At 50.6% G+C, this 15,965-nt stretch overlaps 1 protein-coding gene across 2 annotated transcripts; it reads left to right on the top strand.

The window, feature by feature from the left end:
* Positions 1–74: 74 nt before the first annotated feature.
* gigyf2 (GRB10 interacting GYF protein 2) lies at positions 75–15,334 on the top strand. 2 transcript variants are annotated; one of them, XM_036554494.1, is made up of 29 exons: positions 75–150; positions 1,928–1,983; positions 2,380–2,518; positions 3,346–3,441; positions 3,593–3,701; positions 4,160–4,265; positions 4,579–4,619; positions 4,891–4,926; positions 5,257–5,433; positions 5,640–5,839; positions 6,392–6,527; positions 6,607–6,843; positions 6,933–7,099; positions 7,443–7,587; positions 7,920–8,086; positions 8,326–8,420; positions 8,796–8,915; positions 9,512–9,645; positions 10,074–10,177; positions 10,556–10,696; positions 10,893–11,039; positions 11,333–11,518; positions 12,117–12,236; positions 12,573–12,815; positions 13,160–13,359; positions 13,633–13,808; positions 14,170–14,378; positions 14,639–14,786; positions 15,156–15,334. In XM_036554494.1, the coding sequence occupies exons 2-29, from the start codon at positions 1,946–1,948 to the stop codon at positions 15,221–15,223; spliced, it is 3,885 nt and encodes a 1,294-aa protein (XP_036410387.1). In that variant the 5' UTR covers positions 75–150; positions 1,928–1,945; the 3' UTR covers positions 15,224–15,334. The 2 variants fall into 2 exon arrangements, with proteins under 2 accessions (XP_036410387.1, XP_036410388.1); XM_036554495.1 differs by lacking the exon at positions 75–150 and adding an exon at positions 1,536–1,807 and having other exon boundaries at positions 13,660–13,808.
* Positions 15,335–15,965: the final 631 nt, after the last annotated feature.

Genomic DNA, 15,965 nt, shown 5'->3' with positions numbered 1-15,965 from the left:
TAATGTCTAATAATTATGTAGGTAATCCCAGGCCATCCGGGTCCCCAGTGGGCTATATGTGGTCATGTGACGCGTTCTCAGCCATCTTGCGAAAACGAAGAGAGGTTTAGAGCTCGAATAGCTAACCCTGCGCTGTCAGTTAAAGCAGAGGTAAGACAGCGGGGTGCAAATTCTTGGCATTGCTGTAAAATAAACCTAAACTATTGAAATGTGTTTTCCCTGTGGCACTGACCCCCGTCATGTTGGATCGGAAGCGCTTTGCTCCTGTGTTGATTGCCCGCATGGTTGCCTGGCCGAAGAGCTTCGGTCTCTAGTATGGTAGGGGAACGTTGTTGGAAGTTATTGTGTTCGCAGTGGATCAACAGGAAAGTCCGGTGCAGCGGCAGGCTTTGTAGGCCGCATGGAGGGTTTGGGGCGGAGGGGCGGGGGGTACTAGAAACTTATGTCAGAGCACTTTCGTCCAGTTTTGCGACAATTTGTGTCTGGATTTTCGAAGGTGCATGGGCGAGTTTCCTGTGTTTAAAACCAGTTGTGTGGTATGGCAAATGTTCGATGACGCCGAATTCAGTCGTGACTAAAAAAGTTTTCGCAGGACGTAAGCTACCTATGTAGCTGTAGATATTTGCCCTGTAACATTACATAATATTGTGGGCTATAGCATGGGTGCAGCTGGCAAGAGTGCTAGCTAGATGTACTTCTCTCATCTAACGTAGATAACGTTAAAGCTGCCTTATTGTTATTGTAGCTACAATGACAGTTTGATGGGGACGAGCTGCATTTTTAGGAATTTACAGTATTCCCTTGCGGGTTCGCGTGGTACTTTGCGACAGTTGTGTTGTCCTGCTTGGGATATTTACGTTTAACTGTGCCGTCATAAAAAAATAGCGAGTCAGCTAACTAGTAAACTTGGGTAGCAAAGTGGATCAGGTTAGCTATTTTTGCAATGCAGCTAGCAAGCCATATAAGCAAATGCAGCAAACTGTTGTTCAGTTTGCCCTCATTTTGCTGTACTACGGGATTACACCACAGTGGTGACGTGCTTTTTGTCGTTGAACTATGGCTAACCCACTTGGCATGCTGACGTTGTTGATTAAGTAACGCTAGCGAGTAAACAAAGTTTACAAGTAGACGTGATTTCCCAAGATGCTGTCCGTGTTGTTCTCTAGTTATGCAGGCTAAAGCTAATTAATTCAGTAAATACGTGAGCCAGTTTTTGAGCTAGCTAACGTTACCTAACTTAGCCCACGCAGTGACAGTGACAATTTGATTGAGCGGCCAACGAGCTAACTGGTGACTTTTGCACAACTCTGTCAGCCTGGCGAAAAGATGCTGAATTGTAATAACAGCCTGGTACTTGGTTTGGTCATGCCCCCCTCTGTCCTCCGTATATTGAAAAGGCGGTGAGCTGTGAGTTGGCTACATGGTTGTGGCGCTTTGCACACAAACCTACCGCACCCGTCCCGCTGTCTTAACTTAGTGCAGTATCCCCATGAGAGCGAGCCAGCAGGGGGCACTGGAAGCAAGGGAATCCCGATAGTGAATCAGAAGGTGTCTTGGAATACCCTTCCTAATTGGGCAAGATCCTAAAATAGATGGTGGGAATGAAACCATATGCCCCGAGAAAGTATAGCAGGGTAGGAGGTGCTGTGTGCTTGACACCATAGAAAAGGAACTTCAGTGGAAGCCCACCCTCCATAAACCCTAAGCAAATAAACCCTGTCTCTTATGAGAGACTGGAAGTAGTATATCAACCATAACGGACTATCTGCACTTTGCGTGACAGCGGTGTATCCGAAACAGCATGAAGGTGTTTGGCATTTTTGTCTGACGACCAAATAGGTTTTCTGTCGGTTAGTAGGCAGACGAATAAATGTCATGTACTCTGAAGTAGGTTGGTATTTGAGTGTGGGTTTTGTTCTTCCCTTAGATTGAATTTCACAGAACAATGGCAGAAACCCAGACGCTGAACTTTGGACCAGAATGGTGAGTGAATTGTTCCATGTAGTCTCTGAGCTGGGGAAGGCGAGAGGTCCAGGTAGTGTGGGTTCAAGTCCTTTGTGTAAAGAGATCACACAAGAGCAAGCACGATATACTATCCATTATGCAGAAAAGAGCAGGGGGTGTCAGACACTGTTCTTGTTCACACCAGTTGCCCTTGCTTAGTGTTTTGTTATTAGCAAAGTGCATGTGTACAATCTTCAGTTTAAATGTATCAGAATGAAATTTAATAAAGACATAAATGGCAGACAAAGGTAGGGCTAGGTGAAGGAGGTGAGCGCTGGAGTGTAGTCCTGAATACACAACAGCAGGATGTGTTTCGCGGCCTCTCTCCTTGTCTTTGCTTTGTCCTCAGCATCCCTCCCCTCTCTCCTCCTCCAGGCTCCGCGCTCTGTCCAGTGGAGGCGGCAGCAGCAGCGTAACCTCCCCTCCTCTCTCGCCCGCATTGCCAAAGTACAAGCTCGCAGATTACCGCTACGGGAGGGAAGAAATGTTAGCACTTTACATAAAAGATAATAAGGTAAGAGCCTGTCACCATAATGGCATGTTGTTGTTCGGGGCCAGCTGTGGTGGCATTTGAAATTCGCTCATATTGGCTGCCTCTGGAGTGCTGTGACCAGTTGCCACAGTGGAGTTTGCTCTTTTGATTGTTTGTATGGTGGCACGTGATGGTGCAGCTATGTTAGCCCACTGAAAGTGTATTCATATGGTGGTGGTAAAAAAAGAACACTATTTTCCCTACCTTGATTACAGACTGCTGAGAATGGAGTTAATGTTATCATGGTGTGAGGTGAAACTTAAAGGAAAGAGAATGCTTTAAGGAGAATTTGTTTCAAAAACATTCAGGTTCAGCTGAATCCTGTTAAAATCTCCTGTCTTAGCATCACAATCCTTTTAATGTCCGGTGTTTTATCTTATTGTGTTCTCGCATTCACCACCAGTAATAGTGTTAAATGGACTTTTAATGTCACCAGAACCTGTTTCTTCACCTTCAGAGAATTCAATTTAAGTCATGGTTCTAAAAAGTCTTCATTTGATTCTTGTGCTAGTTAGATTGAGAAAAGTTAACTTGGGGAGCTACAACATGGTCCTTCATAGTGTAGGCTACTGTGTTCTGAATAAGCATGAAAAACTTGTGTCATTAATTAAAATGAATAGAGCAGTACACAACTCTGTTGGATGCTGTTTTGCAAATTATGGCAAATTTTGTTGAATTTGCAGTGTATGGGCTGTACATGGTGTCAGTATGCGCCTCAATTTAAATTATATTACATTTCATAATATTGATCAAATTGTATCTCTCATTATGTTTCAGTAATGTGATCGTGCTTCTCATTTCCCCGGCAGATTCCACTAGACCTACACGATAAGGAATTCCTCCCTATTTTACAAGAGGAGCCCCTGCCACCATTGGCGCTTGTACCGTTTACAGAAGAGGAACAGGTGATCTCAGCATGTGCACCTGACATATTGTCATGTGCAATATTCCTGGTTCTTAGTCAGCCATAATGGGGGCTCCATTCTCCTTTGTGCTGTGTATGTGCTCTAAGGCCTGGGTGGTGTGTGGGTAACCTGTGTGTCTTTGTGTCCACAGAGAAATTTCTCCATGTCTGTAAACAGTGCAGCCGTGCTGCGGCTAACAGGACGAGGAGGGGGGACAGTGGCAGGGGCGCCGAGGGGTCGAAGTTCTACACGGGGCAGAGGTGAGCTTCTACAGTAATGATCAACGAGAGGTCGCAGGTCTCCTCCAGCTTCCAGCTGCTGCTCCTCCGTATCCCACAATGCAACACTTTAGCCCTGTGTCTGAATGCCAATGTGCAGCCTTTGAATTCCTCGACTGTGAGCACACCCATAGAAAGGTGCTCCCTCCCTTGCAGTTCACTGAAGAATCTGGCTGATGAGGAAGCACAGTGTCAGTGTTCATACGTAAAGATGAGCTGTTCAAAGACGAGGAGGTGCTCGCTTCTTTGAACGCGTCCCTGAGAAAGGGCAACCTCTCACACGAGTACGTGACGTGACTGGCAAGGAACGAAGTGAAAGTGACCAAGATGACTTTGCAAAAATCCCGCCTGCCTTCTGGCACAATGCAACGTGCGGGAGTCGGCGAGTCGGGTTTCTCTGCAGCATCGTTAAGCGTGTCCGTGCGCGTGCTCTCTCCCAGGTCGCGGGCGAGGGGACGGCTTTTACCAAAGAAGCTTCGACGATGTGGAGGGAGGCTTCGGCCGCGGAGGCAGAGAGATGCATCGATCGCAGAGCTGGGAGGAAAGGTACTCGATTGCATTTTAAAACCGGGACAGTCTCTGCCCCTGGTGTTGGGAAGTGCAGTGTCATTACCTGCCTGTTTTGGGAAGGATTTAATTGGATTTCCAAGCCTGTTTTCTGGCTTATGTCTCAGTTGGGTAAATAGGAAAAAATGACCACATTGCGCTAACTGCTAAATAGGTCTTGATTTTTAGTTTCAGCAGTCAGTGCTTGTTCAGTATTGATTTGTTTGCCCTGCAGTTGCAGTTTAAGCTGAGTGGTTGACGTGCGGGTGTTAAGTCCTCTCCTGACACATTCTCTTCTCTCCTTTTCATCAAGGGGAGACAGGCGGTTTGAGAAGCCAAGTCGAAAAGATCCAGGTCAGCAGAATGTTGTTTTCTTAACTTGCCTGCAGTTCACCGTCGCCACCCATCAAAGATAGCGTGACATTGAATGTAATGGTTTACTGCAGCAGAGAGGTGGTAGAAACGCCTCTTGATTTAATGTGAGTCCATGTAATGTGTGATTCATAGTGTGTTCCGATGGCCTGCAAGTTTCTCAAGGTCGTGAGGAAGTTGCTGTGCAGCATTTTTGACTGACCTGCTGGTTTCTCTTATTCTTATTTGGTCTCTTTGTGTCACATGGACCCAGTAGATGGTGCTCCGGCCCACTTCCAGCTCAATCACAGTGAGTGAACTAATTTCTCCTACATTTTGTAGATGAATGTAATAAGTTTTCTTGTGTGTGTTATATTCTGCAGATGTGGGTTATTGTGATGTTAAATTTTTATAGAATAAATGTGAACAGAGATATAAGTAAATGGAAGACAAATATATGTGGGATGATACAGGCACAATTCCAGTCCAGGTATGCCTGGTTTCCCCACTCCCACCCTCCCACTGGTAGGGGGACAGAAAGAGGTTGACTGGTGTGTCCCTCTGTCTCATGTTCTCTCCTGTTGACGGGAACCACAGCCTCCTGAGCCCTGTCCCCTTCTGTCACCCTGTCCCCCTGCAGTAAGGGCGAACTACGACGAGGGCGGGCCGGCGGGCGGCAGGAAGCACGAGTTCACTCGCTCAGAGAGCGAGAACTGGCGCATGTCCCGCGAGGAGCAGAACGGCGAGGACGACGAGGGGGGCTGGCGGCTGGCGGGCTCGCGGCGGGACGGCGACCGGTGGTGCCCCCCCAGCCCAGGTACCCACACCCAGAAACCAACGCTAAATCCCCTCCCCCTTGTCCCGATGCTAAACCCTGATTGGACGTCGCCCTGAGCTGACCCGCCCTCTTTCCCCCGCCACTTCCACCCAAAACCGACGCTAAATCCCCTCCCCCTGGTCCCTGTACTAAACCCTGATTGGCCGTCGCCCTGAGCTGACCCGCCCTCTTTCCCCCGCCCGCAGACGGCCCGCGGTCGGCGGGGTGGGACCAGCGGCGCCGCTTCCCGTTCGACTCCCGCGAGGACGAGCGCGGGTACCGGCGCACGCGCTCGGGCAGCGGCAGCCTGGAGGACGAGCGGGACAGCCTGCCCGAGTGGTGCCTGGAGGACGCCGAGGAGGAGACAGGAACCTTCGACTCCTCCGGGGCCTTCCTCTCTCTCAAGGTGAGGGGCACAGAGCTCCCCCTGGATCAAGGTTTGAGAGCTGCATGGCTATGAGCTTCGCCTCAGATGCCCTGATCTGCTCCAAGCTAACTGTATCCAAGCGTTCTGTAATGAACTGAAAGGATGAAATTGTTGACCTATTCTTACAGTAGACATGACTTTTTATTGCTTTTTTGTATGTCATTATATGTAACGCATGCATTTATAATGCGTCATTTGCTGGTCCTGTTTTATAGATTTTCCAGCATGGGTTTCTGCTGCCTTTTGATAAGATATTTAATAAGATCATTATGAGTGATTATGAGTGTGATCCAGTTGTTGCAGGTTTGTTGCAGCTTGGAATAATATTGTTGTGTTTGTACTTTGATATCAGAAAATGGTCAAAGCGGTCCTTCATTTTGCAGAGCTCTAACTGAAGGACTTTGTGACCTGAATATGATTTCGGCCTGCAAGGCATTCCGCGTGTCCGCTGTGAGCTTTGTGTTCTGCCGAGTTGATGTGTAACGGAGGTCTTCCTGCACCCCCCCCCCCCCCTCCCTCCCCCACCCGCAGAAAGCTCCCAAGGAGCCCATTCTGGAGGAGGCGGAGCTGGACTTCCGGCCCGTGGAGGAGGGCGAGGCGCACGGCGAACCAGACGAGACCAAAGAAGCAGACGGCCCCGCCGGCACAGAGGCGGACAGGAGGGAGGGTGAGCGCAGGGGACCAGAGCGCCGCGCGCGTCCGTTTGTCCTGCCGAACGGGCGCTAATGACGTTTCCCACTCGACAGATTCCGCAAAGTCGGAAGAGGAGGCCAGGCCGCCCCCGTCCTCGTCCCCGTGTCCAGCGGAGCCCGAGCCCCAGCCCCAGCGGCCCACACCCTCGCCCCCCCGTCAGGCAGAGAGGGAGGACACGCCCCCCGCCCCCGAAATGCAGGCGGAGCCAGCTCAAGCCCCGCCGCCCGCCGCCATTCCCGTCAGCTTAGTCGAAGGCACGCAGCTGCCCCACGTTCCCTCCACTCTCCCGGGTGAGTCACGTGACACGCCGGCGTAATATAGCGGGCTTTTGGACCCAGCGGTGCCGGAAACGGTGACCTGTTGTTGTACGATCTCGCAGAAGTCTCCGCCCCCTCGCTCACGGCGCAGCTGCGGCGGCCTCCGGACGTGCCCGCGCTGGTCTCCGAGCCCCTCCCATTCCCGGCCGGCCTCGCGGCTCCCATTAGCCAGCCAGAGGCTGTACCGCACGACACGGATGACTATGAGGGACTGAAGCACTTGGAACAGGTGGGGGGGGGGTGGCATTCACAAGTATCTCAGAGCACCAACATGCTAAAGAAACCTTTGAAGCCTTTCATCTGTGTGGCAGCAGTAAGGAGCAGGACCGAAAGGCTGCTGATTCGATTCCCTGCTAGAGTATTGCTCTTGCTCTTGTATCCTGGGTCAAGCTACTTGACCTCGAATTGCCTTAGTAAATATCCTGCTGTTTAAATGGTTAAAAACTGTCACGTATGTAAGTTGCTGTGGATAAGCATGTTGACAATAACGTAATAACGTTTCTTTGAAGCGTTGAAGGCTTAATGACTCCTGACCTCCCTCTAGCTCACACTCTCTCTGTGTTCATACTCAGGAAGCAGAGAAGATGGTGGCCTACCTCCAGGAGGATGACCGGCTCTCGGCGCAGAGTTTGGAGCGGGCCAAACCCACGGCCCTCCCCCTGACCCACGAGGCCGCGCTCAAGTGGTTCTACAAAGACCCTCAGGGAGAGATACAGGGTGAGAGGAAGAGTCCAACCAGATCTGTGAGGACTGATGTCACCATATGTCATCTAGTTGTAGTCAATAGCGTGCTTTCAGTTCTCCCTTTGAGAATTGCATCAGTAACCACATGAAACCCCAAATAGTAACATTGGAAGTAATGAAACTTTGCTCATTTGCATCATATGAGGCTGCACAGGAACCTTAGTAACAAGGCAGAGCTGAGTGCAGTGCAGCGTCACTGCCCCTACTTTAATGTGAGTGGAGCCGGTTGTATAATGTGCCTGAGTTCAGGAGTAATGAGCTGCCTCTCAGCGTTTATACAGAGTTCCCTCATCTTCTCGTTCCAGGACCCTTCTCCAACCAGGAGATGATGGAGTGGTTTCAGGCGGGGTACTTCACCATGACCCTGCTGGTGAAGAGGGGCTGTGACGAGCTCTTCCAGCCCCTGGGTGAGATTATGAAGATGTGGGGGCGGGTCCCCTTCACGCCTGGTCCCTCCCTCCCGCCTCTGCTGGTAAGCCTTGTTGGTGGCCCTTGTCACCACTTGAATAAGATTAAATTAAGCCTACCTGTTCTGCCAGGAAAATTAATACTCTCATGCTGCTGGTAATTCTTTCTCAGTTTGAGGCACCTCACAGTCACTGTGACCTTAGTATGAGCGGTTTCGGTGACCAGTAAGTAAAGCTGACAGATGAATGACCACCCCAACCCCCCCCAACCCTCTCTCTCTCTCTCTCTCTCGATGGTCTGCAGGGGGATGTGGACCAGGAGAGGCTGAAGAGACAGCAGGAGCTCACAGCCCTCAACCTCTACCAGCTACAGCAACTCCAGTACCAGTACATCCTTAGGTAGGCCCATCTAAGCTCATCTGAATTGGCCTTACCCTGCCACCAGGGGGCAGCGACGGGCCAGACCCTTTGCGCGTGCATGTTTGTGTGAATGTATCTGTGTGTATGTGTTAGGGTGTATGTCTGTGCGCATGGGAAAGTGTAAGTTTGTGTCAGTAACACATTGATGTAGTAAATAGGTCACTGGGTCATGGCTTCAGTCACAGATAGAGAGTTGGCTCTTTTCCCATCAAGCAAAATGGTATCAGTTATATCTTACTAGGCCATTCAACAATAGAGCTCCCACTGGCCAAAACCTTGTGGGATAATGCAAGCTCCTCAGATTCATGCTGTTTGCAGACACAGAAGAGTAATGTGATTTACCGCCCCCTACAGGCAGCAGTACGCCCAGGCTCTGGCCCAGCAGCAGAAGGCGGCGGCCCTGGGGGCCCCCCAGCAGCAGCATCAGCAGCAGATCAGCCTGCTGCTGCAGCAGTACCAGGCCCTCAAGATGAGGTAGTACCCCAGAGAAACGCATTCACTACGACCGATGGATTCATTACAGCACGCAGGCTGCCATAGCGGGATAGCATCAACCTGCAATCAAGCCATGCTTATCTACAACAGAAACCGCTGTGTTGACGTAGTATGGGGCACCTGGGTGCGTGTGCGTGCACTGCAGATGTATCGGATTAGATTTCCCACCAAATTAGCTCAGATTTTGAACAGCAGCTTGCTGAGTGGAGGAGATGCAGTATAGTGATAAATCAATAAAGGATGCCATGGTGGGCCTTATGTTATTGTGCAAACAAGTCAGTGATTCTGATGGCTGGTTGTGCTCACAGTGCTTTTCCATTACAAACTGCAATAGTAAATCCCTGCTGTGTGGATGAATTATAATATAAATGCATCAAGGTCACCGTGAAAAGAGTATTAACCAAGCAAATGGTGTTAAACCCTGTTCCAATAAAATAATGTCGCACTCCAACACAGCAGGGAGGTGAAATTCCGGTGCTGTGAATTTATTTTTGCAAGACATTATCAGGGAATAGCAGCGGCCTTGCTTCTCTTCATCTTGTTCTTCCTTCTCCTCCTCGCTTACGTTTCCCCAGAGCATCTGAGCCGGGTCTGGTGCCGCCCGTGACCCGGTCCATGTCTGTGCCCGACTCGGGTTCTGTGTGGGAGCTGCAGAACCCGTCCACACAGGCTCCCGGTACAGCCAACGTCCAGCACGTGGCCCGTAACGGTGAGCCCCCTGTAGCGAGAGTTACCGAGCCTGTCCATTTACATACACGCACGCCAGGAAACTGGTCATTTCGAAGGTCAGCCCACCCCCTAAAAGAGGGGACTGTTTAAGCCTAATCATAGTCGTAAAAGCATTGTTCATTGTGGTCCTCTTTAACTCATTCCTGGCATTCCACCAAGTGTACCAGACTTTCCGAGGCAGTGGGGAGGCCCCTAGGTTTGACATTGGCATGAGATAAACCTCCCACAGAATGATAAAGATTGAACGATAAAGATTCACAGTAAATCAAATCCACAAAACGTATTGAAACACTGTCCTGAACCGGTCCTGGGTTTTAGCAGAGAGTGGGAGGGGGGCGTCCACATCCCGCAGACGTGTATTCAGTTCCGCCCAAACATTGCTGGTGATTCTGCTGTGTTTTTCATCAGCTTGGGAAGGGGGGAGTGTGTGGGATCTGCCCGGCGACCCCGTGCCCCCTGCTCCCACCCTGGAGCAAATCCAGCAGCTGGAGAAGGCCAAAGCAGCAGCAAAAGTAGGTCTGCCTTTTCCAACCAATGTGCGGTGAGGCCAGTGAAGGCCGACGTACACCGTAGATTCAAAAGCTGTCACGCTCGCTAGTTTCGTTGCAGTTTAAGTATGATCTGCAAACTCCTGAGGAACAGAACTTTGTCCCGGAGATAATATTTGTGAATGAAATGTGCTAAATGGCTGTCATTTATTTGAAAAGGGCTGCTTGCATATGATTCGCTACTTTGTTTATTGCACTGTTTTGGAAGGTGTTTGAATTCTTGAAAATCATACAGTATTGTGTGTTCATTAAGTTTGTCTTTACAAGATAACATGAAGCCAATGAGCTTAAGTCCAGCTGAGTGACACTCAAAAAGGTTCACATAAGTTCCCCCCCCCACAGCTGGAGCAGGAGAGGAGAGAGGCAGAGCTGCGTGCGAAAAGGGAGGAAGAGGAGAGGAAACGTCAGGAAGAAGCTTTACTGGCACAGCAGGAGGAAGAGCGGAAACGCAGGGAGGAAGAGGAGCTGGCCCGGCGCCAACAGGTGAGAAAGATACTCAGAGGAAGATGTAGGAGACCGCGTCCTACACTGGTTTTATTTACCGGCCTGTGTGCCATCTAGTGGTAACATGAAGGTACTTCCGTTGTTCTGGGAGTATTCCAGTATTCTACGAGCGGGGGACGCCCATCTCAGGGGCACTGAAGAAATGTTCAAAATTTTGAACGTTTGATGCCCACAGGAGGAGGCGCTGAGACGTCAGAAGGAGCAGGAGGAGGCGCTGCGCAGGAAGAAGGAGGAGGAGGAAGAGGAGGCGCGCCGGCAGGAAGAGAGGAAGAGGAGGGAGGAGGAAGAGAGGAGGCAAAGGGAAGAGCTGTTGCGCAAGCAGGTGGGCGGCTAGCCGGGGCCACCAAAACCAAGACCGCACGCACCTTGCACATACAAATATAAACCACACACCTGCTTACTCACTCTAACATATGCAGACAATGCCTGGCCTTCTCAGCACCCAGACGCCGTTTTATTCTCCAGCACACTTCCAGACCACCTGGGGAATAGTGCTGATTCATTCGACATTTCTCTGTTCCTCTCTCTCTTTCTCTCTCTGTACCTCTGTGTGTCCATCCGGATGTCCGTCTGTCTGTCTGTCTCTCTTTGTTTCTCTGTGCCCTGGAGATGCAGGAGGAGGAGCGCAGGAAGCAGGAGGAGATGGAGGCGCAGCGCCGGCTCGAGGAGGAGAAGCGCCTGGAGGAGGAGGCGCGCCAGCAGCAGGAGGAGCAGAAGAAGAGGGAGCAGGAGCTGCAGAGGCAGAGACAGCAGGAGGCGCTGAGGAGGTTACAGCAGCAGCAGCAGCTGGCACAGATGAAGGTAGGGACGCTGGGAACAGGCGGCAGCAGTAGGCTAAGCAGTCGGACTGCTGCCAGTGGACAGGGGGTTTAGGAGCATTTTAGCTGTTTTCTTACAGTTGAAGAAAAATAAATCAAACTCCGTTAATGGATATTCCTGAATATCGAAAAGTTCCCAGATAAAGGCAGTGTGTGGGTCGTGTATATATGGGCAAGCAGATTTGAGTCTGTGTATGGATCGGAACTTTCTTGTCACACAGCACTGTTGTACCCCTTTAAAAGTCATTTCATTTTAAGCTTGTTTAGGCAATGATTGTCAGCTTACATGACATTGTCATTTAGCTCTCTTATCCAGAACCACTTACATAGGTTAGCATTTTTACATGGTATTTATTTATACAGCTAGATATATAGTGGGGAAATTCTGGGTCAAGCACCTTGCCCAAGGATACAACAGGAGTGTCCTAGCGGGGAGTCGAACCAGCAACCTTTTGGTTCCAGAATCTGCCCCTTACCACGATGCTGCATTGCTGTCCTTAGTGAATTTCTCCTGAGCGCTGCTCAGCCGGACTAATGGCGCGTAGCGCTAACCGCAGCGCCTGGTCTCTGCCTTCTCGCAGCTCCCGTCGTCCTCCAAGTGGGGCCAGCAGTCGGCCGCGCTGTGCCAGACGCAGAACACGCTCTCCCTGGCCGAGATCCAGAAGCTGGAGGAGGAGAGGGAGCAGCAGGCTCACGAGGAGGTGGGAGCGCTGGGGTCACACACACCCCTCTGTTACTGCGTTTTCACTTCTGCTCTTTCCTGTCACTTTATTTGGGAATTTTCTTTGGGGTTTTTTTTTTTCATTTTTGGGGTGTCTTGCGTGTGGCTTACCCCCTAGCGTTTTTGCTTCTCTTTGTCGCTCTGTCTTAAATGTGGGACATTTTGTGTGCATGTGCATGCGCCTGCACGTGTGTGCATATGTTTGGTGCGTTTCTGTTTGCCATCGTGCACCTGGGGTTGTGGTACCCAGCCTAGCTGCTGCACGTAGACCTCTCTGTGGGTGAGTGTCTGACCAGGCCTGCCCCCTCCCCCGCAGAGGCGGCAGCAGCAGCAGGAGCTGATGAAGGTCCTGCACCAGCAGCAGCAGCAGCAGCAGGTGCTGCAGCAGCAGCAGCAGCAACAGGCTCGGCTCCCGGGCTGGGGCAGCGTGGCCCGGCAGCCGCCCGGAACGCCCAAGTCCCTGCTGGAGATCCAGAGGGAGGAGGCGCAGCAGATGAAGCAGAGGAAGGAGCAGCAGCAGTCCAGCGGGACCCAGCAGAACCGGCCGCAGAACCGAACTGTGAGTCCGTTACCGTTACCTCCCCACAAAGGGCTCTGTAGTTTCACGTCTGAGCAGAAAGTCTCCATAATCCACCTTAAAGAATACGCTTGGGGCAGCTTTGGGTGTTATCTAGAGAGAGACATAACAACACTGTACATGCAACCTATATTTCTGAGCACTCTGATCTGATTAACACATGAACCATGTTTGTTTCATTCTTTGTGGGGGAAAAATGGAAATCACCTCCTATAAATATCACTTGGTTTGAGTGGGCTGTTGTGGGGGGTCCTCTTCAGCTGGGGGTGTCTTTGTGTTGTTGCAGTGGTAACCTTCCCCCTTCTCCTTGTTTCCCTGTCCCACAGAGCAACATTAGTCACTCCGTATGGGGGTCGGTCAGTAACAGTAGCCCACAGTGGGGCGGAGACACGGGCAGTATATGGGGCAGCTCTGGCGACGCCAGCAACGCCAACATGGGCTTCTGGGACGAGGCCGTGAAAGAGGCCGCCCCGCCCCCCTCCCGAAAGAGCAACGCAAAGAACAACAAGAGCAACGCCAACCTTAGGTACCCAAAGCATCCACGCGCACACACACACACACACACACACACACACACACGCACGCACAACCTTTCACACCCTGTCACAGGTTAAAGTGCATAGGTGTCGAATTTTACCTTTTTTGTTTTGCTTTCTGTTTTGTTTTCACACAGTTGCATCACTCTGTAGTATTGGCTGTATTTACACTGCGGTGCGTGAGTCAGCAAATTGAATGAAATGTGTTATGCTGGTTAAGTAGCTGCTTCGTTATTTTCAATGGAGCGGATTGTACACTTCAGCGCTCGTGTGTCCGCCTGTGTGCGCAGTCACTCGTCGAGCGGGCGGGCCAACAAGAAGGTGGAGGAGGAGGAGAAGCTGCTGAAGCTGTTCCAGGGGGCGAATAAGAGCCAGGACGGCTTCACACAGTGGTGCGAGCAGACCCTGCACACGCTCAACACTGCCAACAACCTGGACGGTGAGAGCCTCCCTGCTGCACACACCATGTTACACACAAACGCTTACACACACACACTCACACATGCACACCTGCACACAAAATTACTTGCATTTCCAGTATTCACATGTACAGCCATACACCATTTGTGTCCTCACTATGAGCACGTGTGGCTGTGCACTCATGTACCCCATACACACACACACACACACACACACACACACAAACCATTCTCACACCCAAACCTCAGGGTGTGCTGGGGTTGTTGGCCGCAGTATCTGCGTTTGAACGTTTTTCCGTCCACCTGACCAGGGTTCTAGGCAGCCAACTCCTGTCACAGCTCCTCCTGAAACACTTTGTCTCCTCCTCCCTGCCGCTCCAGTTCCGACGTTTGCGTCCTTCCTGAAGGAGGTGGACTCTCCCTACGAGGTGCACGACTACGTCAGAGCCTATCTCGGGGACACGCCAGAAGCCAAGGAATTCGCCAAGCACTTCCTAGAGCGCCGTGCCAAACAGAACGCCAACCACCAGAAACCGCAGTCGCAACCGCAGCTGTCGCGCCAGGGAGCGCAGCAGAAACAGCAGCAGCAGGTGAGGGGGGGTTCAAAGAGGTTATGCACCTGGCTTATGTGTGTCATGAGTACCAAACCGAAACGCCCCAGACCAGGTATTACAAATGACTGGTGGCAAAAACTGTGAGGATGATTATAATGATGGTGCAGCCCCTAGGAAGATTTTAGCGAATCTCACTCTCCTGGGCCCTTTGCGGTAGTTTACAGAAACTGCATGTTTAACACTTAGGCCTGAGTTTGTGGCACTCTTTGCGACCTGACCGGTGCGCTGTGTTCCAGGACTCCACGTGGGGGGGCAGCCAGCAGGGAAATCAGACCATCTTCCAGTCGAACCACAATAGCCTGCAGCAGGGCCGCTTCGAGACGGTGACGTCGGGGAAGAAGAAGAAGAAGCAGAAGATGGTACGGGCAGACCCCAGCCTGCTAGGTGAGCAATGAGAGGAGGGAGGGGCACGCGTGTGAGGGATGAGCACCGGGGTTGCCAGACCATTTCACACATTCAGTGTAAAAATGTCACTGGAAATCATCCAGAAAAACCGAACGTTCTCACAGTCCCCACCCTGCACGCTGCAGAAAAGAGAGAAAATACAAACAGTGCTAGACCCAAACACCGGATCAAAACAGAACTAAAAAGTTGACTGCACACCACAACGCAGACAAAATTTCCGTTCTGTAAGTGAGGATATCCTTTCCTCTATCTGGCTGAAAAGGCTGTGTCTGGCAACCCTGCCGGGCCCTGCTGCACTTTGACCCCTGAAAGGCTCTGCGCGTCACTAACGCTGCTTGTGGCCCGCAGGTTTTTCAGTCAACGCCTCGTCGGAAAGGCTGAACATGGGAGAGATCGAGACCGTGGAGGACTTCTGAGGCGGCAGTGCAGGACTGGAGCCGTCCCCGCTGTCTGTTTCCGCTCCGAATAGCTGCCATTTTATCCCGTCACCTTTTTTTTTTTTTTTTTTATTCTTTTTTTTTTTTTTTTTTTTAGTTAATTCCAAACAGTTACAGGGGCGGGTTTGTGGGCTGACACAGCCAAACCCCTCCCCCTTCCCCTTTCATTGATGGACTTGAGTGAGATGAAGTGGTGTGGGTTATACTCTTTTGCGCGGAGGAGACATAGGAAAAGAGGAAGCCCTTTTGGTATATTTATTGAAACATTTTCGATCTTCCCCCTTTTGTTTTCCTCATCCCGTTTGCTGCCAGGTGTCTGTGGGAGATGATGTTCTGCATCTCTGATCAAAGATGTCCTGTTTTAAGGACATTTACAGCAGTACCAGTACTTATCCATTTTCTTGTAAAATATTAGCCTGTTTAAAGAATAAACTTTAAATTCTGCAGCTGCATTATAAAATATGGAAATGAGGTGACTGAGTCATACATTTTTGTTATTTCAGGGAAGGGAACCTCTCTTGGGTTTACAGCAGTTTTCTGCCTTTGTATAAGAAAGAATACATATATTCTCCCATTTTATGCATGGGTGTGTGCAATTGTATCAGTTATCTGTTTTTTTTCTGAGCTGAATATTTATTTTCCGAAATGGAATGAAATGTCATTTTTGGGGTATGTGGGTTTTCCACAAGCCGTATGCACCCTGTGCGAGAGAGAACTGGAA

This window comes from Megalops cyprinoides, chromosome 20, assembly GCF_013368585.1.
Source record: "Megalops cyprinoides isolate fMegCyp1 chromosome 20, fMegCyp1.pri, whole genome shotgun sequence".
NCBI classification, from domain to species: Eukaryota; Metazoa; Chordata; class Actinopteri; order Elopiformes; family Megalopidae; genus Megalops; species Megalops cyprinoides.
Note: the sequence above shows the minus strand (reverse complement) of the source record. Positions and strands in the feature narration are given on the sequence as shown.